Here is a 27,274-nt window from a genome sequence, read left to right on the forward strand (position 1 = left end):
CCTAATTAGTAACCATTAATAAACTAATAGTAAACCATTTATAAACCCTTTATAAAGGTAGCCTTATTTTAAAGTGGTACCAAATCCTGTTTACTGTAATAAATAAAAAACAGAAAAATATGTAATTTGTGGAGGGTTTACGGTAAACTAATATTAGTGTCCAATTAAACTGAGAAGCCAAGCATACTTGTCAGAATTTACCACAGAGTTACAGTTTGTTGCCTCATTCAACAAAAGTATAATGTTTAGAATGTGTAATGAATGTAAAATGTGATCATTTTTGTTCTTACTTTAACTTAAAATGTACGACAGTGCCACACATTGGATATAATTGGCATCACCCTCTCAATGAATGGATTAAGGTCCGACAGATGAAGATAGCTGAACAAAGATAATTGGCATCACACTCTCAATGAGGGTAATAAGGTCCAACATTAATTACAGAAATTTGATTGAGACCACGGATGATTTCCAGGTGGTTATGATGTTCCTTAAAGACTTAACCATCTAATTATGCTGACATTAATAAAAATGGTGGAATTTCATTTTAAATAAGCCAGATAATATCAAACTAAAATAATGTTTTCAGGTAGAGCAGGTAGGGCTGATATAGCTTAGAAAACATTACCTTATTATTCACTATTTTAACAAGATGTATGTTTCTAGACTGCAGCATTTTTAATATTACTCATATTTCTGTTTTATATTTTGATCACTTTGTTTAAATGGCCTGCAGATTTGCTCTCTGTCTTTTTCTTTCTCTCTCTCTGTCTCTCAACCTTTGTCTTTTTTCTTCTTCCCCCTTTTCTTTGCTGTACTGCTCTTGAGCCTGGCATTGTCATCTCTAACCATTGCTGTGTGCTAACGGCTATCTCTCCACATGTACAGCAAAAACATAATTCAGATTATTATTATAATAGTTTTCAGTTGTTTTTAATTCAGTTATAGTCCAAGAAATTTCTAACTATTATTGAAAGAAATCACAATGTAGTTAGATTTCATTAGTAATCATTAGTAAATTTGTGACAGAAAGCTTTAATAGTATTATTTTATATATTGTTTTATTCTTTTATTCTGTAAGTGAAGTGTCATGTAAAATTTCTCCTCCTTTTGGGGTTCTGTAGAGATTCTTCTCCTCTTTCTTCTCTTTTTTCTTCCATTCTCAGTCATTTGCCTCTTGTTTTTTCATCCTTTTTTCTCTACACAATCTGTTTCTTCTAGACTTATTTTCTCACTTCCTTTCTGTGCAGTGTACCCATCCCTATCTATATTTTTCTGTCTCTCGCTCTTTTTCTCTCTCTCTGTCTCTCTCTCTCTCTCTCTCTCTCTCTCTCTCCTTTGTCCTGTCCGTTTTTGATTCCCTCTCCATCTTCATTTTTGCCAGGCTGTGTGTGGCGCTATGTTAGAGCCAGTGCCTCCTACACCCCTTATTTACCTCCTCTCTGCGACCCCAAGGATGGCCACCTCCTCGTGGATGGTTGCTATGTAAACAATGTCCCAGGTCAGAAACCCCCCCTCCAAACCCCACCCCTATGACTAGCTTCTTCAAAGTGAGAAGCCCAAAGAAACCAAAAGACAACCCACAACCTCCCCATTCTTTCAAATCCCTGTTAATGTTTTTATATTAACATATTACTGACCAGTCGGACATTGGAATCCCATGGGTTGGAAGGAAGGAATGAAGTGTCCAATGTGAGACGGAGTAGAAGGGAGTGACAGTGCTGTTCTTATATGGCTTTGAAGTGTTGGACCAAATATGTTAACGGCTACTGATGAATGAAGGCCAACAGCTATCAATTAGTGTAGCATTTATGTAGCAGCTGCTTGGTTTCATTTATTGTTTGTGAAGATTAACACTTTTGGTCGAACTATTCTTTAAGCACAAATTTTAAATTTAGTTATTTTCTTGTCTGTTCTCTCTCTAGATTCTAGTGCCTGTTTCTGAATGTTAGCTACAGTATGCTTTCCTTGTGTGTATAATATGGAACCGCATGGCCCTATTACATTGCTTAGTGTACAGATTTGTATATCTTTGCATGTATACGTATGTATACGTATTTACAACTAGCCTGTAGCTGCAGAGACTTTGAGAAGAGCTAGCATATATTGTTGTGGATTGATACACCAATCAGCCATAAATGTCATCAGTTCCTGAAGAGCTGAGCCACATTGACAGGAGCCATGTTGTGACAGCTGGGTCAGAGCAGCTCCAAAACCTTAGGCAGGTCATGTGGCGAGTTCCTGGTATGCACTGATTACTAGTACCAAAAATGGCTCAATGAAAGACAACTGGTGTCAAGAGTCATGGACACCCAAGGCTCATTGATCCATCGATCGATCCATAGAGGCCTCACTTCAAGAACATGTTTTATGAAAGTTAAAGAAGGCTATGCTGGCCTGTGGGATATGTGGATGTGAATCCTGCCAGAGTCACTTGTCTATCTGTATGGACAATTCTAGCCAGATGCCACATATGGACACAATCCTTACCACCACTGCTTTGTCCACTGTGGTTGGTAATGCCTGTTATGTTGTATATGTAACACTGTACATCGAGGAATCTTATACTCCCATTTTGAAGTGAGTTCACTTAAATCTAGATAATTCAGCATGTTACCAGTGCTTAGTCTCACTTACAAGGTAACACCTCACAACTTTGAGAACTGTGGATATTCCCCTTAAATCGTCCCCTAAGGTAACACTTTGCAGTTCATGAATTCTGGGCCAATGCCGATATCCTACTTTACCTGTATATATCTGCCAATGCTAATGCCAATGCCCGGTATACACACCCAAGTATATCAATATAACTTTAAAACTAATGAAAATAAATAAAAATAAGCTTAAAGTAATTGATTTAAAAGTAGCACTATCATTTTTATCATTGTTCATCCCTAGTCAGTTTACATATCCATAATTAGGGTCATGGACACCCAATTGGGGTGTTCCCACTAAAGAGCTACTGTAGATGAGGAAGTTACTGCCACTGGCTGGGGCTTTTGAAACCCATGCCTTAATGGTTCAGAACTGTTTGATGGCATGAGAGGAACATACACAATATCAGACATGTGGTTTTAATGATCCAATCATGTTTAACAGTTTAAATAAGTCAGTGTGGCTTTTAAAAGTTAATTTTGACTTTGTCACAGTAGGAGATCACACCTCAAGCCATACCACTCATGTCTCTTCTTTTTCCACTGCATTTTCCACATGGTCAGTGGTCAGTGCACCAGGTCAGATGTTTTCAAAGTGGTCTCACATGTCAGTTTCAACCTACAGCTTTGTGCAGTCGTTTAAACCTGGCTGTGTAATTCTTTGTTGATTTGTTCACCTTTTCCATATTTGGTAAAGACTGCATTTTTGATCTTCCACTGACAATTATGAGTCCTTGTCTTGTCGTCGCCCTTCTTGTCCTTCTTTGCATGGACAGCTCAAGTCTCCTGTTCCTTGTAACTACGTTTGTTTGTTGTTTGCTTGTTTGAATGTAGCCTTTCTTTTGTTTTACGCTTATATCTTCGTGTGCTTTTTGACATTGCATTCTGGATCCTTTCAAATTACAGCAGAAACCAAGATATTATGTTAATCATAGAGTTAATCTAATGTCTCCTCAATTGAATATGGCTATCTAACAGATGCATTTCAGACATGTGGCATTTAATTTGCCCTGTATTCACTCATGATCATGCACTGATCACACCTGTCACTGTTATTCTCTTTCTCTGTGATGCCCCCTCTCTCCTTCCAAACCATGTTCCTGCCACACCTCTCCTGCCCCCTGCTGGTTGCACTTGGTACTGCAGGCTTGGACTGGCTGGCTGAACCCGACATGTTCACTGAGGTTGTCTTCAAAAGCTCTGGCTCTTTAAACCTCTTTAAACCTCTGGAGATGTTAGAAGATCATTGTTGTATTATAGATTATCTTCTGTCAGAAATAGCAAATATGGCTGTACTGTTCCTCTGTGGCTATGTTCTGTTCAGATCTAGCAGAATCATTCAATTTGACCATGTCATTTAGGTCCTGACTGATATATTTTTGTCTGTATTACCACTGATCATTTTAAGGAGCTTAGAAGCCAAGAGATCTGCATATATTGTCTTCTTAAAGTTTTTCCTCAGTTTGTAATGTAATTTATGAAAGACTAAAACACTGAAGCAGTTTGAATCTCAGGTTATGCAGCCGGAGCCGCTAGTTAATAGCACCGTGGCTTACTGGAACACTTAGGGTTCCTCAGTGCAGCGCTGCTCTCGTCGGCACTAGCACTAGCGGTCAGCTCCTCATTTTAATGCTGCTGCACCCAGCCATAGTGGAAATCTGGAAATCTAAGCTTACTATACATAAACAGAAGCACTTTACTCACCCAAATAAACAGTTTTCAGGAAAGAAATCTGTGTAGATTAACATCCAGCGCTTGTTTGACTTTAAAATATATATAGTTTTGTTTACTTATCTTAGCTTTACAGGTTTCGCCACCCAGCAATACCTGGCGACAGCTCTGTTCCTTACTAGTGTTCGCATAATGCCCCTTATAATCCAGTGGGCCTTATGTATGAAAATAGACCAGAAAATAGACGTTCATTGATAGTGTGCCATATAATTCATTGTGCCTCATAGTGCAGAAAATACGGTAGTAAAAAAATTACACTTTCCCTCTGCTTTGCCCAAAGATAAATGATAAAATGTAACAAAAAGAACAGGAAATGGAGGTGCTGGGTTGGTCTGAGCAGGAGTCCTGACGTCTCTGTTGGGTCAGGTTTTTTCTCTTTTTATAGACCAGCTCTCCCTGGCAGTTTTAAGACTGCACACAAGAAACAAAAAGTACCATAGACCTTTTTATTGGCTAAATAGTATATCAGTCAAGCTCTAATATATCTAAATTGAAAGAAGGATCTATAAGGAATATATAAACATACATAACCAACACATTTGTGAGTTCCATATGAGAGTGTTTAACAAAGCCAGTGCTTTTGAGTCTTTCTCACAACATAGAGTTAACTTTACCTCTGGCATCTTCTCTTTGTCTCTCACACACACACACACACACACACATGCATACACACACATTCATCAATGGTCAGACACACTCCAGCCTTCCACACGCCATCCACGGGGTGACCATCATCGCGTTTTCCTCCTCGCTGGCCCGTGTGCCACTAACCCGCGTTGCTGGCACTTTGCCCAGACGTTTTCATAGCAACTCTGTAGCCGTTATTAAGAGGTGGTATTCCTCCCTCCCTCCCCCGTGTGGCAGGCTCTCTGTGGCGCTATGTGCGGGCGAGCATGACCCTATCCGGGTACCTGCCGCCCCTCTGCGACCCCAAAGATGGCAACCTGCTCATGGACGGCGGATACATCAACAACCTACCAGGCAAGTAGAGCCCCCCTTACCAGGAGGCCTCAGACACAGACAGCCTCTGGGGGTGGGCGGAGCCAGAGGAAAGAAATGGGGTGGTCAACTGAACTGTTGAGTTGTGGGTTGTAAAAAGGACTGTGCACAGTTTCCGCAAAATACTGTTTAGCATGAAGATCATGCAAACTCTGGAGTTATTGTTGTTTTGCAGGACATTTAGTTTATAATACAATAATAATGTAATCTAAAGAGTAACACCGAATTAATTTTGAAAAAAATGCTATTATATATATTCTTATCATTCTGTTTCACTGTACAATAAATAGTGTAGGTCATATTTCTTAGGTTATTTAGGTAATTTCTTTTTTTTTCCACTCGGCCTGTGTCCATTTGAGACTCCCAAACCTCACACTAATATAACTCTGCTCTAAGCAGAGGAGGGAGGTCAGCAGGTCATTGATGTTGCTCTTTATGTGTAATTATATAATTATTAGTCACAAAGCTATGCAGATTAGTTAACTAATTTGAATTACATTGTGTATAGTCTTATTGAACTTGCAACAAATTACAAAATTACGACAACAGTGTAAAGGGTGTTTTCTATTCCACAAAACAACAAAGAATTATACATTTTTCCTACAATTTGAATCAAAAGGGAATATCTATTTAATTTGTAAACACGAATGTGATATCATCCAAAGTTTTCGAATTATTGCGACACAATTTTTATATTAAAAATATTTAATATAAAACAACACCATGTTTTTCTCTAACAATAACTGAGACTCAGAAGTAAATGTCAGACAGAGTAGATCTTTGTGCTTCAGTAATTTGGGGAAACTGTGCCATTACCTGACTGTGGGTAAGTAGGGTTTTTCCCTTCTGTTTGTGGAAATGTTTCAGTTTATTTATTTAATTTATTATTTCACATTTTATATTGTATCCAGTTTGTCATATAATTTATTGGATGTAGCAAAAAGGATAATCCATTTCATTATGTGGTGATTAGAGTGATGTTGGAATAAGATTAGTTGAGATTATCTTTAAACTCATTCTCTGGTAATCTAATTCTATTTGGTAATCTCCACACAATTTCTAAACAGGCAAAGCTTTAATGCCACTTAAAAATATTTTTTTTGTTGCAAAATGTAAGATAATATAACCAGACAGTACAATGTTATATGACAGACTGGACTGTATTCTTACTGGAACACAAAAACTTTTTATCTCCTTTTTATCTTAACTCTGTTTTTTATTTTAAACTTTTTGGCCTGATTTGATTATGGCTATTCACATTGTGTCCAGACTTGATAATCAGTGCACCAATGCAAATGACTTTTGTAAATATAAAAAAATACATTGACTTTTTTCCTTCTCCAGGAAAGTTGAGAATTGGAGATACAAGTTTTTTGTGTGACAGTGATAATGTATTTCTTTGCTAATTAAGGAACATTTTGGTCTTTAAGCATGTTAAGACAGAACTCTGCATGTTACAATACTTGATAAGTGCTGAATTATGAATCTTACATTATGGCAGTGTGCAAACAAACCAGAAGGTTCTTTATTTAAAATTAAACTTAGCAAATTATTGTAACATTCAGATGTTCTCAAAGTCTCAGCAGCCACAGAGAAAGTCAAACGTATGTTGTGCATGAAAGAGTCATTGACTGGGAAAAGCATATTTACTTATTATTCAATCATACAGTATCCATATCCTATATATAAATTTGAATGAAAAAAAAATCTGTGCAGTAAGTGTACATTTGCTCAGTAAAACACTGATATTGAAATAAATACAAAAACATTCATACAAAAGAAGGGATTTTGCATCACTGTGTTAATTTAAACATCTCCAAAGCTCCCCTAATGAGAGTCAAGTATTATTAATAGTTATCAACATGTTAACAGCTGGCTTGATAAATCAGTGTTCAATAATGTTGAGACATTGTAAAATCTCAATTACTAAACTTCAGAGGGCTTTTAATTTGAAATGAAGAGAGAGAAATATAGAAGGCAGATAGCTGATGTTGAGATTGTAACATAAATCAGGGTTAAAAAGTCTAAAAATGTCTTAAATCTTGATAATTAAGGTCTGAAATTGTCTTACATTTACTGTAAATTTGCTGTAGGTATTAAATTTTTAAATGGTGTGTTTAATGCTTGTGGAAAAGCACATTCTAACATAACATTAGCGGCGAGTTATTGGGGAGAGAACTTAGGTTAGCGTAGAGCTGGCTAACATTAGTGGAGAGTTAGCTAATGTTATTAGGGAGAGAACTAAGGTTATTAAAGTTAACATTAGCCTCGAGCTAGCTAATGTTATTGGGGAGAGAACTAAGGTTAGCATAGAGCTAGCTAACATTAGCGTTGAGCTAGCTAATGTTATTGAGGAGAGGACTAAGGTTAGCATAGAGCTAGCTAACATTAGCATTGAGCTAGCTAATGTTATTGGGTAGAGAACTAAGGTTGGCGTAGAGCTAGCTAACATTAGCGGAGAGTTAGCTAATGTTAACAGGAGAGAACTAAAGTTAGCGGAGTTAACATTAGCGGCGAGGTAGCTAACATACTAACGTTAGCGGCAGGTTAGCTACATTACCGGGGAGAAACTAGGGTTATCGGAGAGCTAGCTTACATAAGCAGTGAGCAGTTAGCTACATGCTAACATTATTGATAAAGAAAATTGATAAATGGGAAACATTAAGTTTTATTTTCAATATAATAATTTTTTTCTAATTAAGAAGTTATGACTACATTTTTGGGCCTTAAATTATATTTATTAAGGTTTTTAAAAGGTCTTAAAAAGCATTAAATTTGACTTTCATAAAAATGAAAATATAACTGATATAACCTGGTGATCTTATCTCTATAATGGATGCTGGGGCAATCTGGAGTAAAGTAACGTGGTGTTTTTACTAGCAAAATGTATTACTCAGATAAATGTTTTTAAAGTATGTGAATTAAACTCTAATCAAACTGAATTAGGGAAAAGACTATGACTGAGCCTGAATGTACCATGAATTTGATAGAGAATGCAAATGTGAAAAATATGACTTCTCCCAGTCTGTTGGCTCTCTAGAAACAAACCCACCAGTAAGCTGTGCACCTGGAGTTGTATAGTAATTTTGGGGCTATCACAGTTACTTGATTAAACATCAATAACATTAATTTAGTTTCATAATAAATCAGCAATGATGAGAAAACAATTTGCCTGCTTTCATAGATAAATTTGTTTTAATGCATTTTTTAACTAAAAGGGTTCTTGGGAATCTGTGAAAATATTTTTTTTCTTTACAATGTGTTTTGCATGATTTGTTTTTATCAACCCCAATTCAGAAGATTCAAAAGAAAGTAAATGATAAATAGAAATAAACCCAAGCTGCGATGATTTTCAAATGTTAAATTACCCACGTTTTATTCATAATCGATCATAGAACACATATCAAATGCTGAAAGAAAAAGAAAAACATTAACATTTCTAAAAGAAAAAAATCTGGAAAAGTAAGTGGCATGAATAAAAAATAAGTTGCAACTAACTTACATGACTGGGTATAAAAAGAACATTTTAGACTTTTAAAATCTGCCAGACGTAAAAATGGACAGAGCTTGTAAAACAATTTCAGAAAATGTTCCTCAAACTAAAAATGGAAAGACTCTAGATATCCCACCATCTGAAGAACATAATATTATCAAAATACTCATAGAATCTGGATAACTCCCTGTGCACAAGGGGCAAGTCTGACACTTAGTATTAGATGCTGGTGATCTTTGCAGCACTGCTTTAAAAACATGCTGTACTGATTCTGTACTCAAAATCAATGCATGGGCTTAGAAATTCTTACTATATTTTATTTACAGTTATGTACACTTTACACATCGTCCCAACTGTTTTCTGGAATTGGGGTTGTATTTATCTGAAAGATTACTCAATTATTTAATAACCTAAATAATCTGTAGATTACTCAACTGTTATAATCAACAGTGACAGCCTGGTAAATTGGTGTAAAAGTAGACGTAAAGTAATTCTGCTAAATTAGAGCTTAAGCTTACCTCAACTGTTTGCAGCTTCCTGGTGGTAGTTAGTGGCTTGAAAAAAAAGTGAAAAACTGCAATTCTATGATGAAATAATAACGAAAAAGTTTGCTTTTTCCTGTTCCTCCCTGGATGTGTGTGTTTGTATGTGTGTGTGTTTGTGTGCTATGTCTTCTCTTGCAATTATCATGTTGCCCCTCAGCGGACATTGCCCGGAACATAGGTGCCAAAACGGTCATCGCCATTGATGTGGGAAGCCAGGATGAGACTGATCTGTGTAATTACGGTGATAGCCTGTCCGGCTGGTGGTTGCTGTGGAAGCGGATTAATCCGTGGGCAGAGAAAGTAAAGGTTCGGTTATAGGAAAGGAGAAATGGTGGAACAGATTGTTGTTGTCAACACCATATGTAATGTAGAATTGGATTTAATAAGTGGCTTTCAGCCAAGCTGAAAATATAGGAAGTGTTATCATTAGGATATAGTAGTAAAAACATCCCACAATAACTGTTTTCCAGTTAGCAGACATTACAGTATGAATGCATCAAACATTGGCAGCCTAAATTATTTTTCTGAAAATGGCTTTGAAATAAGTGACATTATGACATACCGTATTTTTTCGCAATATATGGCTCATTTAAAATTCTTCAATTTTCCCAGAAATCGTCAAGTACGCCTTATAAGTCAGTGCGCCACTCCACTGAAGTACAGCGTTTTACAGGAGTTTCAGTTTAGTTTCTCCAGCACTGAGGCTGGAGCAGTATTAGCATTTTTCACTGTTCAGAGGTGAGTATATGGGACTGTAGTTTGAGTGTTTACCGTGTTAAATTAAGCTACGTGGCACAAACTGCTAGCTGATAGCACCCAGGGTTATTGGAGCACTCAGGGTTCCTTAGTGTAGCGCTCTCTGGCAGCATTTACTAGGCCTAAGCACTGCTAATAAACACGCTAAAATATTGGAAATCTAAGCTTACTGTAATAAACAGAAGTGCTTTACTCGCCTAAATTATATTTTCAGAAGAGAAATCTGTGAAGATTAACATCCAGCACTTGTTTGATGGATGTTTGATGGAATTAACTGCTACCTTATAATACGATGTGCCTTATAGTCTCTAAAATATGGTATATGATTTATTTCATGATATTAAATGAATTATTTTAAGCAATATTGCAGTGTTTCCTCTAATATTAGGGTTGTTTTAAACAGCTACAGAAGGCCCACACACTAATCTTACAACATGAAAAAAGCAGGAAGCCAGGGAAGGTTTTCCTCTGACGACTCTTCATTGAAGGTCATATTGATGTGGTTGTTTCTAAATGGTTGAACAGTCCACCACCACTCCAGAGGCTGGTAAAGTTCTAGGGTCCTGGGGGACAAGTTATTAGTCCGTTACAGTCAGTTACAACATCTGCAGGCTGTGTATATATAAAAACGTTCATTCAAATGTATTCGTGTAGCTCTTTAATAACAGATATTGTTGCTAATCAGCTTTAGAGAAAATTTGCCTAAAAAATAAAAATCCAAAAACAAGCATTCACATGGGGGGCTTATCCTCCTCAAAATTACTTTTAAATTATTGAAATTACTAAAGATGATTAATAGTAATTCTTATGATTCTTATAATTACTTATGATAACAGCAATTAGAGCCCAAGTAACATAGTTGGTAATGGAGGGTGCCAACTAGTCCAAGGAATGTAGACAGGCCAGACAGCTTGGCTGTTATTTGTTCAAAAAATACTGTAGGTGCAGACATGGAAAATAAGTTCTGTTTGGATGTATGGCATACAGAGAATGTGAACATTATCAGACTGTAGCCAGTCACTCCAGCAGATCTAAATACAACAGCCTGGCTAAAGGGTGCACAGGTATTTTTAATATGGCTCAAATCACACTGTTAGAAAGTAATTATCTAACAAAAACATTTAAACACCTAATTGCTGTGATCTGCAAAGTGTTCAAAGTGTAGCTGTAACCACAGTCTAGCAAACCTGATCCAGCCCTCAGGAAAACTCTCAACGTGAATATGAATATTGGAATATTGGAAGTCATCCTCAGCTACCACATGATTGTTTTCGAATTATTAGTTTATGGTGCTGAGTAATAATTTCTCTGTTAGGTTCCGGACATGGCTGAGATCCAGTCCCGCCTGGCCTATGTGTCCTGTGTAAGGCAGCTGGAAGTGGTGAAGAAGAGCGCCTACTGCGAGTACATTCGTCCACCTATTGATCGCTTTAAGACTATGGACTTTGGCAAGTTCGATGAGATCTATGTGAGTACAATTCTTTGAGCCCCACATTAATATTACAAATAATACATAACTGTGCTGAAATCAAACAAATGGGTAGGGTAGTGTCAAGATGACAACTGTCATGTTTTGTATGTGCAGGACGTGGGTTACCAGCACGGGAAACTGTTGTTCACTAGCTGGGCCCGTGGTGATATAATTCAGAACATGCTGAAGGATCACCGCTCAGCTGACTACACTGACAGCAAGAAAACTGATGTGAGTACTGACATCAGATATCTGAATTTATATCTCTTAATGTCTTAATGTTTTTTTTTCTTCAGTTATGCTTGATATTTTAAAAATGCTGATATGAATCAGTACTTGAGAAGGAGATCTTAATGAATAAACAGCTCTGGGGAAAAAAAATAGACCACTTAAAAAATGTTAAGTTTTTTTTTTGTTTACTTTACCAAATTGAAAAACTCTGGAATATAATCAAGAGGAAGATGGATGTTCACAAGCCATCAAACCAAACTGACCTGCTTGAATTTTTGCACCAGGAGTAAAGACATTAAGGTATCCAAAAGCAGTGTGTAAGACTGGTGGAGGAGAACATGATGCCAAGATGCATGAAAACTGTGATTAAAAACCAGAGTTATTCCACCAAATATTGATTTCTGATATCACTGATATCATCTGATTCTCATTTTCTGCAAATAAATCTCTCTAAATGAGAATATTTTTGTTTGAAATTTGGGAGAAATGTTGTCTGTAGTTTTTAGAATAAAACAACAATGTTCATTTTACTCAAACATTAACCCATAAATAGCAAAATCAGAGAAACCGATTCAGAAACTGAAGTGGTCTCTTATTTTTTTCCAGAGCTTTATTTACATAAGGTAACAGACTTTATAACCTTTTTGTTTGTGTTCGTGTGACAGAGCTGCACTTGTCCGGGAGCAGATTTCACTGACCTGGCTGAGATCGTGTCCAGGATTGAGCCGGTGCAGAGCTATGTGGGGGCTGACGGTAAGTAACTTACTACTGATTGAATATTAGCTAGACCTAGACAATAGCGTGATGCAACTGAATATCGGTGATCATTGACACGTGAAGTGATGACAGTTACATATCTTACACAAAAGTACATTACCACTATCTCCACCACCGCCTACCTTTAGTAGATTTACTGCTTAACAATAATGTAAAGGGTGCAAGACTATATGTGCAATGATGTCTACAAAGTTTCAAACAAACGTATTTCTTTTCTCACAGTATAAACAAAACTTTTAATGGCAGGCATATAGAGTTATGTATACTTTTTTATTTTCTATCAGATTCTAGCTGTTGCTGTGTTTTGCTCATGCAACTGTAAAGTGTAAATGATTGTGAGCATGTGTGCAATACCAAACACTTCCTGAGATATTTACACTCAGCAAATTAAGTTTCAATTCAGAAATCCTTACAACCAAGCTGAGATTTACAATAAAGAATGCAGTTTCTTATGCATTCTTTATTCCAGTGCCCCTTCTTTATACAAGGCCACATACATCTGCTATGTTCTTGCTGGTGTGTGATTTGACGTGCAGGTGCGATGGATTCCGCATAAACCAATAGGGTGTCGGAATGGTATATGTTTATACTTCTCATTTAACCACAATCAAATTCACTCTATCCGGATGAATAGATTTTTCTGGATAAGCCGGAACGAAAACCAGCAAATCAAAAGAAATCAAAAAACATGTAACAAGGCTATTTTTAAAATGTAAGAAGTAGAAGTAAAAAGTCGTCTGAAATATAATTACTCAAGGAAAATGTAGATAACCAAAAGGTCTGTTTATTTAAGGTAACAAGGTATTTGTACTCAATTACTTGACACCTCCTGAGTGGCATTTTAAGTATGTGTTATAATGTGTATATTTATGTAGCAGAGGAGTCAGATGGTCTGACAGAGTATGAGGAGGACGGGATGGACACGGTGAGGGAGGAAGAAGGTGAGGAAGAAGAGGATGAAGCTTACGACCCTGAAGACCACTCACCTGGGGAGTGGGGGGCTAACGGCGTCTTTCAGGCGGTAAGAACTTAAAAAATATAACCACGCACACACACACCTGCCTTATGCTAGTTAGATGATTACCACCAAATCCTGTTTTATATAATATTAGCTGGTTCTGTTGGTTGCAAAGTTCTGTTTGGTCCATAAAAAAATAATCACTATATCTATTGGTTGGGCAAATCCTTGCTTACTGCTCCTTTAACTGCTTTAGACACCCTCTCCTACTCATTTACAACATTTAACCCTGTGAAATTTTATCTAGATTGGTTTTAAATGGTTCTATGATTTGCACAATGTGGAGAACCAGGACAAAATCACTGAATGAAAGTTCAAACAGATTTATAATGTAAAAAACTGAAAAGAATCTGAGAAAAATCTGATCTGATAGAAAAAAAAAACGGTTTTCTTAGGGCAAAGGCTTTTATAATACAAACATACAAAACAAAACAAAAATACAATATTACAAAACGTTTAAACATTTTAACAGTGATCAACATAAATACTTTTTTTTTCGTGTGTATAGGATGAGGACAAATCGCTCCGTCAGAGAAGGAAGAACCCCAGCGACTCGAACACGTGCTCCGAGCTGTCTGACTGCTGACAGAAAGTGATGCGTCCAGCGGTGCATCCAGACGTCAAAAGGCACGCAAAAGGGAAGTAGCGCCCTAATGTTCGGTTCTGGAGCAGAGGAGCAGAAGTGGAGAAATGGAGGAACATGGAGAGAAAAAGACAGAGCGAGTGAGAAAGAGGAAGAGAGAGAGAAAGAGAAAGAGAGGTCAACCAAAGATAACTGTGCTACACAACATACAGCAACGCCACTAAAACCAACCCAAGAAAATTGTGATGCCAAGACACATGCAAGCTTGACCCTTATTTTTTGGGGGGGAACAAAATGTCTCTCAGAAACAAATCCCACTTGAGTGCTTCACAACTATGAGGGTCAAGTTTTTTTTGAGGGATTTATGACCATATGCTCAGAAGTGTCTCTATTTGGATTTAGGGGCTTTCTTCTTTTTTTTCTCTAGTGGACTGCAGAGAAATTCCACAGGGCCAATGATGCCCAGTTTTTCCAGTGATGGCCAGTACAGCACAAACTGTGCAATGTCCTTGTTTCACTTGGTATGGCAACCCACCATGACCACTGTTGGGACCGTAAGTGTCCGTTAATGTGTGTGTGTGTGCGTGCATGCATGTGTGTGTGTGGGAGCGTGCAGCTTCTTCTAGTAATGGAGGCACTCTCTTAAGTGAGAGAATTCTTGCAACAGAATCAACAGAATCTTCTACATTCATGTAGAGTAGTACTATTAAGTAGTGTGAACACTTTCTGAGGTGTACTGTAATACAGGAACGTTGTATTTAATGACGAAAGGCTTCACATTTATAGAATAGTTGCTTTTACAGGTCCTTTTTCAGGTCATCTTTAGCTTTGAATGGCATGGGGAATGTATTCAATAACCTGAAAATATTAGTTCACCCATTAAAAGACATATTATACAAAGATACTGCTACAAGTAAAAGAAACTACTGTTGTGCGAAAAATGCACTAGTATAGACAACACATCACAGAATCGTCCATCTTTCTTACAATTATCAGCTTTTTCCAAGTCAGGAATGTGGTAGGTCCCCAAGTCAAGCAAAAACCCAAACCTAGTTTTTCCCTTTTTCCTGGTTAGGGTCTTGGTGGATTTATTGCCTACCTGGAAACATTGGTTCAAAACAGGAATACCCCTGGATAATCCAGGGCAAGGTAGCAAACAACCCCATTTACACATTTAAAATAGATAGTTCAAATAAAATATATGGATTTTTATGAGATCACAGGCAAGGAATCCTCAAAGCTTTTTTTCTTTTTTCCCGGATCTGGAGTCTGGAGATACTGGCTGCAGGGCATAAATACCCCTTGCCAATTCTTCAACGGACAGCAGACACTACTATTCAGTCACACATTCCCAACTAGAGGGGAATTTATTGTGCCCAATTAATTATTTGCTTATGTGCTTCTATCTGGTCAGGGCCATTGTGGATTCATAGCCCACCCAGAATCAATGGGTGCAAGAAATGAAAACCCCATTACAGGATACCACACACTCTCATTCATTGACTCTCTAACACTGAGGGGCATTTAACATATTTTAGGAAACTTAAGTACCTGGAGGCAACCCATATGGGCACAGGGACAACACATCAAATAGTGACTGAAGCAAAAAATGAACCACCATGCCACTTAAACCCAGAATACACTCTGGTTTGATCAATTCGGTATAAGAACACTAGTACCAAACACCACACTATACAGTACCCACTCCATTCAAAGCTAATAAGAAAGAGCTTGCTGTCGGTTCTGATCTGATTTGTAGATGTTCCAAATCATGGAGTTTGATCTGTTCAGGATCAATAACAGAAGTTCAACCACTGTAAGAATTATCAACAAAATGTAGAAAGATGATGGAAAAATAATATATAACAGGAAAGGTATATATTGATGTAGTGTGTAATGAATCTACTGTGAGGACTAGGGAAAGAATGAATGAGTGAAGTGGAAAGTGTAAAAGCAAGCATTAAGGAGCAGCCCTAGCTGTAAGGAGTCAGTATGTAGGGTTCGGATTTATCTTAAAATGTTAAAGATGCACTAAGATACACTAAGCTGATGTTTAGATTTCTGCACAGATGCCATTTGTAGATATATTAACATCATGGGTGGGGTTCTTATTGCTTCATGTTTCATGTCTCAAGTTATGTAAAAGGCACTACGCTTTGTCTTCTGCGAAATACACTCATTGACATAATAAATTAAATTAATAATGAACCAAGAAGGAGCTGTTAGAGCAGAATAGCTATTTATACTTACGTTGAATGTAACGGTAATATATGTAAGTGATTGCAATATTATAATGAAAGGAAAAGTGTACAGTTGAAAGGAGGCTTGGCTTTACTACCAGGTTGGGTCGCCTCTTTACTGGATACAAGATAAGACAAGATGTGTACCTGTGTACGGTTGGACATGGAGGTATACAGGTTCTGTATGGCATCCTGAAACACATGTAATCAGAGATGTTGCAGCTGGGCCTGTAGATCCTGCTCTACACTCGTAGACAGCTGAAGCTGGCATCATTAATTGGCAATAAGTCTGACCAGGCAGGCCAAGGAATTGTTGCAGTCTTGTGGAGACATTCCTGGGAAACCCTTGCTGTTTGTGGTTGAGCATCATCCTGCTGAAAAAGCTGGAAGCCCTCTATTTAGAGGCAGCACATGTTCTTTGTATCACTCATTTCACTGCCTTCTTGTTGGAGAGACCCAGGGTCCGAGATGTACCTTTATGCAGAAATTCAGTTTTTTTTTTGTTTTGTTTTTTGTTTTGTTTTGTGTAAATCTCCCCAACAGTTACTTAGTGTAATTATTTTAAAGAAGAAGAGGAGTACGGAGAAGTAAGAATTTGAAAATGTAAAAAATGAAGAAAATATTTAAAACATTGCGGAAAGCTATTAAGCAAATAATAATAGAGTTCTATCTGTAAGCCTTCATACATCGTTTGCCTGATTAGCACTTCTGAATGAGGTTTCTTTTAACAGAATGAGAAATGTCTTTGAATGTGTGTGTGTGTGTGTGTGTGTGTGTGTGTGTGTGTGTGTGTGTGTGTGTGTGTGTGTGTGTGTGTGTTGCCTTCAGCTGTTGTGCTGCTTGCAAGTTCAAGAGGGATGTCACACAGTAAAAAATGGCCATACAGAAGGATAATACATACATACCCCCGATGTCCATCGACCCTCCATGCTGAAGTAACTTGATCCTCTTGTCTTGTTCCAGTATTAAATTACCTTAGCTTTATGGCCTTCCATCTCCTCCACTGGGACCTTACTGCAAGTGAGAATTTGTGCACCTTCTGGCTCAGTCTGTAAAAGGCAAGAGATGAACTGTACAGCATCTTTGCTTTCAGATCTCATTATTGTTGCCGATTGTGTTTCTTATATTCTTTAGAGGTTGCCAATATGGTTTCTATTTATTTATTTTACCAATTACTTTTTTAACACATTTTTAACCACTGGGAAGCAAGACCAGAAAGGTCTACGCAATGGAATACAACCAAGGACAACAGACTGTACAAGTTTTCATTGAGGTTGCTTTAGCATCTTTTGCACTGATTACAGGAGAAAATAATGTTGATTTAAATGTATATGTTTTTGCGGTACTAAATCAGAAGCAACTTATACTGTAATGGATGATTTCTGTACTGTAAAGGTAACAATTACTAAATAATAAAAAGTGCTGAAATATTTTATTTCACCTCTTAATGTATTAATACCCAAACTGTGATGATGTTTTATACTCAGGGTCCACAGCTTTTTACCATGGTCAAATTCCAGCACTTTTCAGGCACTTCCAAGGTAAATTTTCAAGCTTTTTCCAGCACCTTTTAGATGTATACGAATAATCCGCTATACACCAGTGTGCTCCATATGTAACCAGTCATACGTCTCGATACACAGTTTATTAACATGTGAATCAGTATGTGAGGTGGGGCATTGTGACTGTGGGTAAGTGCATGTCCCCTTCACATTTCAGAATTATTTGGTTGGACCCACCCACATTCAACACACAATATAATGCAGCCATACATATATATTTGTACAATAGTTTATTTGTGCTCACACATTTTAACTCTGTTGCTATCGCTTTTTAGTTGCTGCACGGTGAATGGTTCAGTTGCCCGCCAATCAAAAACCTAATTTTGTTATATTGTAATGACCTGCAGGGAGATAAAGCCACAGGCAGCATGATCTCAGCAAAAGCTCTTTTATTGAACAGGGTACCGCTTGCTTACAGCTCTTACAAGAGCTTGGAGAGTGAAACCCGAGCTGATAAATGCAGCCAATAAACCCACAGGTGGCTAAACTGGCTAAACGGCACAGTGATGGTAGGTCCCCCTAATACCCCCAAAACACACCCACAAAATGCCCTGCTGGCCCAAATAAACATAGCCCCGCCCATACAGGCACACAATGTCAGGGCTCTCCGGATTCTAGCAAGGAAGTGTATAGCTACCTTGAGCTGCGTAACGGTGGAAAAGGTGATTTATTGAGGTAAATTATGCCCCAATGTCACCCAGTCTGAAGGTTGTTTGGACAAACTTATAATTTCTGGATCTCTGAACGCTGTGGAAGAACGGAGTTGTGCTGTTCATCAAAGGTAAGAACTTTTTTTTAATCATGTTTTACTGCATCAAAAAAGTCCATTTTACACCGGAGTTCTCCTTTTAAAGAAGAATTCCACATCAGTTGGTGCATTGATCTATAGCCTAGAAGCTGACCTGGGCCCCTTAGTTCCTCTGAAATAACTGCACGCACAATCGCAATGGGAGTGTAGTTGTTTCTTCTACTTAGTTGTAGACTCTTCAGTCTTCTTTTCAAAGTGTTCTGACTCAAAAAGATATTGTGGTAGGTTCTCAGCAATTCCAGAATGATGTCATACTTTGAAATACTTATGAATTAGCTCATCCTCTAGGTGGTCTTCAGATACAGGTTCTGAAAGATCAGAATGAGGTAATTGCTAATTACATTAAACAGTTCATTAGAATTTGACCAGCATAATTTGACCTTGCATTTATTTTAATACTGAAGAACCAAAAAAGGTAACACAAATGAGATTATTACCAGTGACATTTAATGAAATGTTTTACATTTTATACATTTTCTAATCTAGTTGTATTATATTTTTCACTGTATAATATATTGTATATAGAATAAAGTAGATCACCATTTGTATGATGTCATGAGAGCATGAGAAATGTTCAGATAACAAAAAAATAAATGTTGAAATTAGATTGCGCTGAATTTGATAGACTTTGCTATATGATAACACAAGTGACACAATTCCTGGGGACTTCAACTTTCCTTGTATTTTTTTAATAAAATGATTTTGTCATTTGTTTTAATATTTTTTCGTTTGGTTTAAATATTCCAGAGTGTAAATTATTGCTATTTACCTGTTAATTAGATTGCGAGAATAAGACTGAATTTCTGAGGTGTGTAGATTTATGCAGATTTATAAGGGCTGGTTGGAAAGCTTTCTTTTCACATTTGTACAGAAATATGTCACAAATTGATATACCCGTTACATGGGAAATTAGTACTGTTGTTTAGAAATGAGACTAATATTCACTGACCACACCTGAGGTATTTTGGGTGAGGGGATAAAACGTATGGTTGCTAGCAATTTGGACTACATCAATCAATAAAATGTGGAAATTATATTAAAACATATGTTACAAAGAAAACTTACCATTTTGAACATTTCTTAAAAATGGAATATTCCCACCACAGGACAGACAGAATGTCCCAATATCCTCCAAAGCATTTCCACAAAATGGACAAGACATGACCTAGAAAAAGATATAGGAAAATACATTTAATTACAGAACACCTATTAGCCAACCTTGCCTTCTATAATTTGCAATTGTTCAAAAGGTATTAATTTTTGGAGTTTTATGTTAGTGTGAATAAAGGTAAAATAAATAAATGAATAAATAAATAATAATGATATAATTGTACCAGTCATTCAAATTTCAGTATCCCACCTTATGTAAAACATTATTCCTGGTACAGTTCAGTTACATAAGGCCGTGTATAAGTTTGATGTAATATGTCAGTAAGCATACTGCACGGTGTTCTTAGAAAAGTGGGAAATCATACAAAATTTTCTTTACTAAATTATTAATAAATTTAATGTTTAGAAATCATAGCTGTAGTAGATATATTGCTGGTCAACCAGCAAGATCAGCATGGCAAAGTACAATCAAAATAAATATATTAAATATACTATGCTGGTCAACAGCTGGTTAGCAGTGTATGTTTTGGGCTGGACGATCAGCTTTCAACCACCCTGACCATCCAGTTTAGACCACCAGCAAGAATTGGTCTTAAACTGGATTTTTCAGCAGGGATATCAGTCATTAAACTCTAAAATGTATATTAACACAGCCACAGAGATAGACGCAACTGTTTTACACACAAAAGAGAGAAATGCCTCCTATTCTACTCCCACAGTGTGGGTTAATCTTGGGGCACGTACTAAGGATTAAAGTGAAGTGTAGTCTATGAATGTTTTATTAGGAATGAAAAAGAGTTTATACTGGTGTTCTGTCGAATTGTCCTACCTTGTCGAACCGTGCTGCCCTAATGTATATTTAACTGTAAAAATACAAAAGAAGCACTATTTTAGGGCATGTACCCAGTGAAATTCCAGTAGATGTACGTTATTAGATTTGGATTGCATAAATCATTGTATCTCGGCAAAGTTATGGCAAATATAGCTAATTACAAACTGCGTTTGTATTTATTTATGAACATAATTGTAGTTTTTAGTTTTCATTTACACTTTTGTGCAATGACAGTGCGTTCAGGTTGTTTAATGCACATAAACCCCCCTAAAACAGATAATTATAAATAATAAAAAACGAGACATAATTAAATTGTGTTGGTCAGCGCATGCGCAGTACCTTAGAGAAGCATGCATCGATAGGTAGGACAACAGAACACCGGCGTTTTGTGAAGCAACACTTTTAATAATATGCACACAACCGTGGTAATCACAGGTAATAAACATAACTTACTTTTCAGAAGCTTGTTTGCCATTTATAGTCCTCTGTACACACAGTGAAGTCCGAGACGCTACTGAAGACGTAGTTTAGATGGTACAGCATCTTTTAAGGTCCCCCGGGAAAATTCCGTTGTGTTGTGGTTGTATTTGAAGCGCGTTTCTCGATTTGCAGTGATTTTGATGGATGTATTTTCTGCTTTTTGCTTTTCAATTTGCACAGCGTTGGGCTTTCTCGGCCACCGTAAGGTCGCTAAATATAGCGACACAGTCGCTAAGTTGGCAACACTGGGACAAAGGCGGCCTCTTTGTACGCCGCGCGTTTCGGGCTGTTGCGTAATGACGTCATCGGCCGCAGCAGCATGCAGCGCGTTCGAGGAGTCATGACGTCATCAACCGAGGGTATATATACTGGTGAAGCAAGGCTCTCTGAAATACCAGAACAGAAGGTTTCAGACATGCGTTCCTTGCAGGCTTGGTGTGTTTCAGGTGAGATTCAGCATACAAGCAGAGGCATGGAAAAAGAAGGGCTCAAAGGGAGAGATTACTTTAAAATGCAACGAAAATTAAAGGCTCAGATATTGGCAGCTGAGAGACAGATGATCAAGAATCAGCTGGCCAGCGACTTAAAGGTTGTGGAAGCAGTGAGAGCAAATGAGGCAGTTTGTGCAAAGAATAGAAAGAGAAAGGGACATGTAGAGTCCATGTTCCGTAAGAATTACCGGGCTGCTCAGGTTGAGGTTGATGAATTAATAAAGGCCAAAGAGCATTTAATATTAGTTTATGAGACAGAGAGGAAAAAACTTGATTTAGATTTTGCGAAACATAGGTGCAGGGTGAAGGTGGAATATACTGTACCCTTAATTTCGAGGCAAAAAAAAGCTGAGGTATCCTTGAATGAACTCCACCAGTGGTTGAACAGGAGGAAAATGGAAACCACAAGACAATTTTATGAACTGCAAGAGGATATGCTCTTAAAGCTTCGGAATGGGGAGATGACAGGCAGCGAGATCGATCAGGAGTTGCAGGCCTTCAAGCAGCAGGCTCAGGTGTCTTTCAAGGCTGACAAAGAAAAGATGGAAAGAAGATGCAAGATAATCAAAGACATGGTCTGGAAGGCGGGATGGGATGCTCGATTAGACATTGAAAGGGATTTGCAGGCCACAGACCTCATGCTGGAGAAGGAGCAGACTGCTCTGATGGAATGGTTCAGTAAAGAAATGGCCATTATCAACATAGAGGCGGAAAAATGGATGGCCCTCATGGTGAAAGAGAAAATCCACCATGAAATTGAACAAAAGGCTTTTTCTAAAAGAGACAAAACCATGGAGTTGCTGGAAACCGTCCTGGCAGACATACAAAATGAGCGAGAGGCCACCCAGAGAGTGTTTTTGGAAAAGCGGATGATCTTGCAGGAACAATTCCAGTCACAAAGGGATTATGCCAAGGAGAAACTACAGAAAGAGCGGGAGATGGTCACAACAAAGGTCAGGGAGATTAAAAGCTCAGAGAAAGCAAAGCGCAAGGAGCACTGGAAGGTGATTGAGGAAAAGCACGAAAGGCAGCTGAGCACCAAACAGAAGGAACGGGAGCTGAAACAGAAATATTCCATGAAGACTAAATGCATGCAGTGGGAGAACACCACACAAAATATGGTGGAGATTAAGAGAGCAGAAAAGGCAAAGCTCGAGGAGCACTGGAAGTCAATCAAGGAAGATCTGGAGAAAAAGCTGAGGACCTCGAAGGAACGACTGAAGCTGCAACAGAAAATATTGAGGGAAGCTGATTGCAAGCGGCAGGTCACCACACAAAAGGGTGTGGAGATTAAGAGCGCAGAGAAAGCAAAGCGTGAGGAGCACTGGAAGGCAATCAAGGAAGATCAGGAGAGAAAGCTGAGGACCTCGAAGGAACGACTGAAGCTGCACAGGAAGTATTGAGGGAGGCTAGCTGCATGAGGCAGGAGATCGCCACAAAAAAGAGATTGCGGAAAAACAGCGCAGAGAAAACAAGCGCAAGGAGCAAGAAGGCGGCCGAGGCAAAGCGCGAGGAGCGGCGAATGGCTGCCATTAAAAAACGCCAGGAACTGTGCAGATGGTCCTGGAAGCAGTAGTAGTCCACTGCACCACTACTACTGAAACACCACCCCTTTATTTAACAATTTAACAATATAAGCAGAGGTTACACTAGCTGTTGCATTTAAATAATGGAGGTAGAATTACAGTATGAAAAAAACGTGATTGAAAGTTGTCTGTTTTGCCAATGAAACCTATGGGGATGGGTGGGGTTACACAGCTTTCTGAAACCGAACAGTAGGGGGCGCCCGACCTGTGGTGGCTGCACTTTTGAGAGACGATGCTCTGTTCAGCTATACACAGTCTATGGTCTAGACTCTAGACTGAAAGATTGATATTGTCCCGAAAATATTCAGGGAGATTATTCCAGAGTTGGGGCGCCTTATAATAGAGAGCTCTTCCTCCTGCAGAGCTCCTCTGAATTTAAGGAACTGCTAAGAAACCAGTACCCTGAGATCTAAGTAATCTTGGGGACTCATAATAGATGACGTATTGCAGATACTCAGGAGCGAGCCCATGTAGGGCTTTATACGTTACATTCTGACAGTGTAGCGCATTACAATAGTATATAATATAATTATAACAATCATGCGATGATTGCCATGCATAACGAACCGAATAAAAACAACTAATCATTCAGTAAGATTAATAGTAATAATATTAAAAATCATTAACTCCATTTTATACATTTTTATATATCAAATATTTAATTATGTTGAAATTATCCATCAAAGTCAGTGGGCAAGTCTAATTCAGGTTGATTGGCTAGTTTGCACAGCAAGTCAAGATAGATTGATTAATTATACACTGTATGGGTCAAAGCATTGAGACACCTGCACAAGATTTATATAGAGAGGAATTAGTGCCAAATTGAAAAGCAAACACTCACTACCTTGGGAAAATGTAAATGCAATCCACAAAATGTATTGTTTTGCTTTACTAACATGCAGAATGTGTGCCAAAACAAAATGCAAAATCACCATTACATTACATTACAAGTAAAAAAAATTATACACATGGGTAAAAGTGAAGTGACTCAATAAATGTAATAAACACAAACATAAAAAGAAAAAATAGGTACATGTTCAGTTACACCTCCTTGCTAGAATCCGGAGAGCCCTGACATTTAAAACAAGGCATTAATTAAAAAGTGCAGAAGAAGCTTATTAAAAAACACTGTTTACATTTTTTTTCATGCCTTAACCCGTACAGGCTACAGGTGTAGGTGATACAAAACCCCCTTATTCTTTGCAGTAAAATAAGTTTTTTTTACACTTACTCTACCTGTTTTCTCTCTACTTCAAATAATAATTTCAGATCAGTACCAGGAATCAACCCAAATTCTGCATGTTTGAAAATAGGCGTAAAAACTAGAAAACCTAAAAACTAAAGATTTGGAGGCCATGAAATTTAAAATGAAATTCAGAAAAGAGCCAATTCTATGATTGTATTCATTATATTTTGAATGTTGCAGATTTACTTGACTATTTTTCTGTACTTTCTATTATAATTATGCTTTTCAGTAATGTTCCTTATTAAACATTCCCCGTGTGCTAGGAGAATGTGTCCAGGCATCAAGGGTATTTTATTAATTTAATAAATGTGAATAAATTAAAACATTTGAATAATGATGTGTGTTTTGGCAGGACCTGCACATGGCTAAAGGTTGAAGATGTTGGCCACTGTTTTCTGTACTATTTTCTTTCTTTTCTTTGCTGTTTATTTTCTTTTCTATGTAGTTTCCCTTTTTGCTACTGTCACTTTGTTTTCCTGGCAGTTGTTTTGTTTCTATTCTTTGGTTTTATAAATTACTGTGACTTAAGTTAGATTTTTTTTTTTTAGATTTAGCTTTTTTGTGGTTCTAGTAATATTCAACTGTGGTGTGTGTGTGTGTTTTTGTTTTCAATCTATTGTGCTTGGTAAAATACACCCTACTAAAATAGGTCTAAGTTCGTCCTCTTCACTATTGCATGTTTGTGTGTGGTGTGCGGTGTTACTAGGCCATGGGTTTTGTAGATTTTAGTATTAAATCTGGGATTGGTTAAACAAGCACTTCAGAGTACAGGGATTTATTCTTTTTATTTATTTATTTTATTTTTATACGTGTCTATCAGTCTCTGCCTCATTAGATTGTTTTATTGTGAAGGGGGATGCTTCACATTTTGGTTCAGGGTTCTCCCACCTTTTTAAAATGTGAGTGGCATATTGTCTGATCATTGGTTTAATGTTTTATGGATAACAAAATGGCTATTGAACAGAAGCCACCACTCGTTTTTCACTGTGAAAAAACGGGCATTAGTCTCAGCCATTGTTTACAAAACAAACAGAAATCGCTGAATTCTACTACTTATGTTCATTAACGAACATGGACGTGTGAAAAGTCTTTTGGCAACTTTAAAAGTATTTAACAAAAACAGCTTTAAGTCTGACCCTTTCCTCAGCTTTCAGCACAAGACTTGCTTCCACTTTATTTAGTAAATAACGCCACCTAATGGTGTTATACTTCCAACACAGCCTTTAATAAATGGACTGTCCTCCAGTCCTATGCGTTGCCGTTTAATAATGTACACATCCAGGTAACCAATCCCTGATAGCAAAGAACATTAAATAAACGTTATTTTTGGTTGCACGCATATTTTCAGGTTGATAATAGAAAAATTGATTGGTTGGGCTGAGCTCTCATACACTCATGTTCAAGCTTGTAGGTGAAAGGGGCTTCCGACAAATAATAGTTATTTAAACAAACTTCCTAAATTGCAAAAATGTATTTCAGGGGGTTCCCCTGGACCTGGACCCCAACCTTGTTCTAGATTACAGGAGATTTTATCTTATTTTAGACTCCTGCAACTTCTGGGAGACTAGGGACGTCTCTTTAAATGTCCCTTTGACCACACTATGGGGTATAGGACCTATTTAAAACATTTACACAAACTTTTCATACTAAACCATAATGTTGAATCAATTTACAGTCAATGTGCACAAATAAATCAATTCTGACATCAATCAACATTGTTTTGACACGTTAGCGATGGAACAGTGAACACTGATTCTGTAAATCAGTGCCAGACTAGCTCTAGACTAGGTTATTAAAATTAAATGAATATTGAATTCGCAGTTTAGGTTTAACAGTCAGAAAAGGTTGAATGGTCTGAGAATTGGGTAAAAAATTATGATTTCAAGCATTTTCAAGAATTTCAACCACATTGTTTTTTTAAACATATAATACATTTTTGTAAGCAAGTGAGCTACATACTGTTACACTTCTTTTCACCATTTTTAGTCTGATCTAAAAAAACAAAACAGGTAAGGGCGTTCTCGAACCTGTAGTTGGTTTCTATATTGCGAATCACTTTATGTTCATTTACTTGGTGCGTTTTCACTCTCGGTTTGTTTTGTTTTTAGACAAAAACCTAAACGCACCAAAATGCGCCCCAAAAAAACACGCAAGCACAATGCTCAGTGTAACATTTAACAATTCAATTGTCTGACAATTTAAGGCTACATTTGAAAATAGAAAATTTTAATTCTTTATTATTTGACTGGTGTATTACAAAATAGGTTTTTATCCAGTTTTCCAATTTTCTATTTTTTTTCTGCACCTCAGTTATAATTTCAAGAAAAAAATGAATCATCCCTCATCTTTTTTTCAATTCTGTTAGCAATAGGCAGAAATGAAAAACAAAAGACTGGAAAAACATCAATTTCTTCACAAAAATAAATGAAACAATGAAGTTTTATACCCAATTTTCTATGTTCAAATTTAGCCTGGAACAGTCAATTTTACCTGACCCACAACGTCTCCTCCGATTGGTCAGATCTTTATGGCTGATTCTTTAGGGAGCCATAATTTGGCACCTGGAAAGGCAACTTGCTGAATAGACAACATGCCACGGTCAGATGCAGCCCCTTTATTAAAACAGTTAATGTCAACTTAAAGAAGAAGCTGGGAAGTTCT

At 37.4% G+C, this 27,274-nt stretch overlaps 1 protein-coding gene across 5 annotated transcripts in view; it reads left to right on the forward strand.

Annotated features, from left to right (window-relative positions):
* The window catches only part of pnpla6 (patatin-like phospholipase domain containing 6), a 45,073-nt gene extending 27,140 nt beyond the window's left edge, over nucleotides 1-17,933 (forward strand). For 3 of the 5 annotated variants that reach the window (XM_022674695.2, XM_022674697.2, XM_049469399.1), the window contains 7 exons: nucleotides 5,250-5,366; nucleotides 9,580-9,728; nucleotides 11,494-11,646; nucleotides 11,764-11,880; nucleotides 12,546-12,633; nucleotides 13,533-13,678; nucleotides 14,184-17,933. In XM_022674695.2, the coding sequence (XP_022530416.2) occupies nucleotides 5,250-5,366; nucleotides 9,580-9,728; nucleotides 11,494-11,646; nucleotides 11,764-11,880; nucleotides 12,546-12,633; nucleotides 13,533-13,678; nucleotides 14,184-14,261 (848 nt within the window). In that variant the 3' untranslated portion in view covers nucleotides 14,262-17,933. Of the gene's footprint in view, nucleotides 1-1,384; nucleotides 1,502-5,249; nucleotides 5,367-9,579; nucleotides 9,729-11,493; nucleotides 11,647-11,763; nucleotides 11,881-12,545; nucleotides 12,634-13,532; nucleotides 13,679-14,183 lie in introns of all 5 variants that reach the window. The other 2 variants (XM_022674696.2, XM_022674698.2) reach the window with 2 other exon arrangements.
* The last annotated feature ends 9,341 nt before the right edge of the window (nucleotides 17,934-27,274 follow it).

Source organism: Astyanax mexicanus, chromosome 21, assembly GCF_023375975.1.
Source record: "Astyanax mexicanus isolate ESR-SI-001 chromosome 21, AstMex3_surface, whole genome shotgun sequence".
Classification (NCBI taxonomy): Eukaryota; Metazoa; Chordata; class Actinopteri; order Characiformes; family Acestrorhamphidae; genus Astyanax; species Astyanax mexicanus.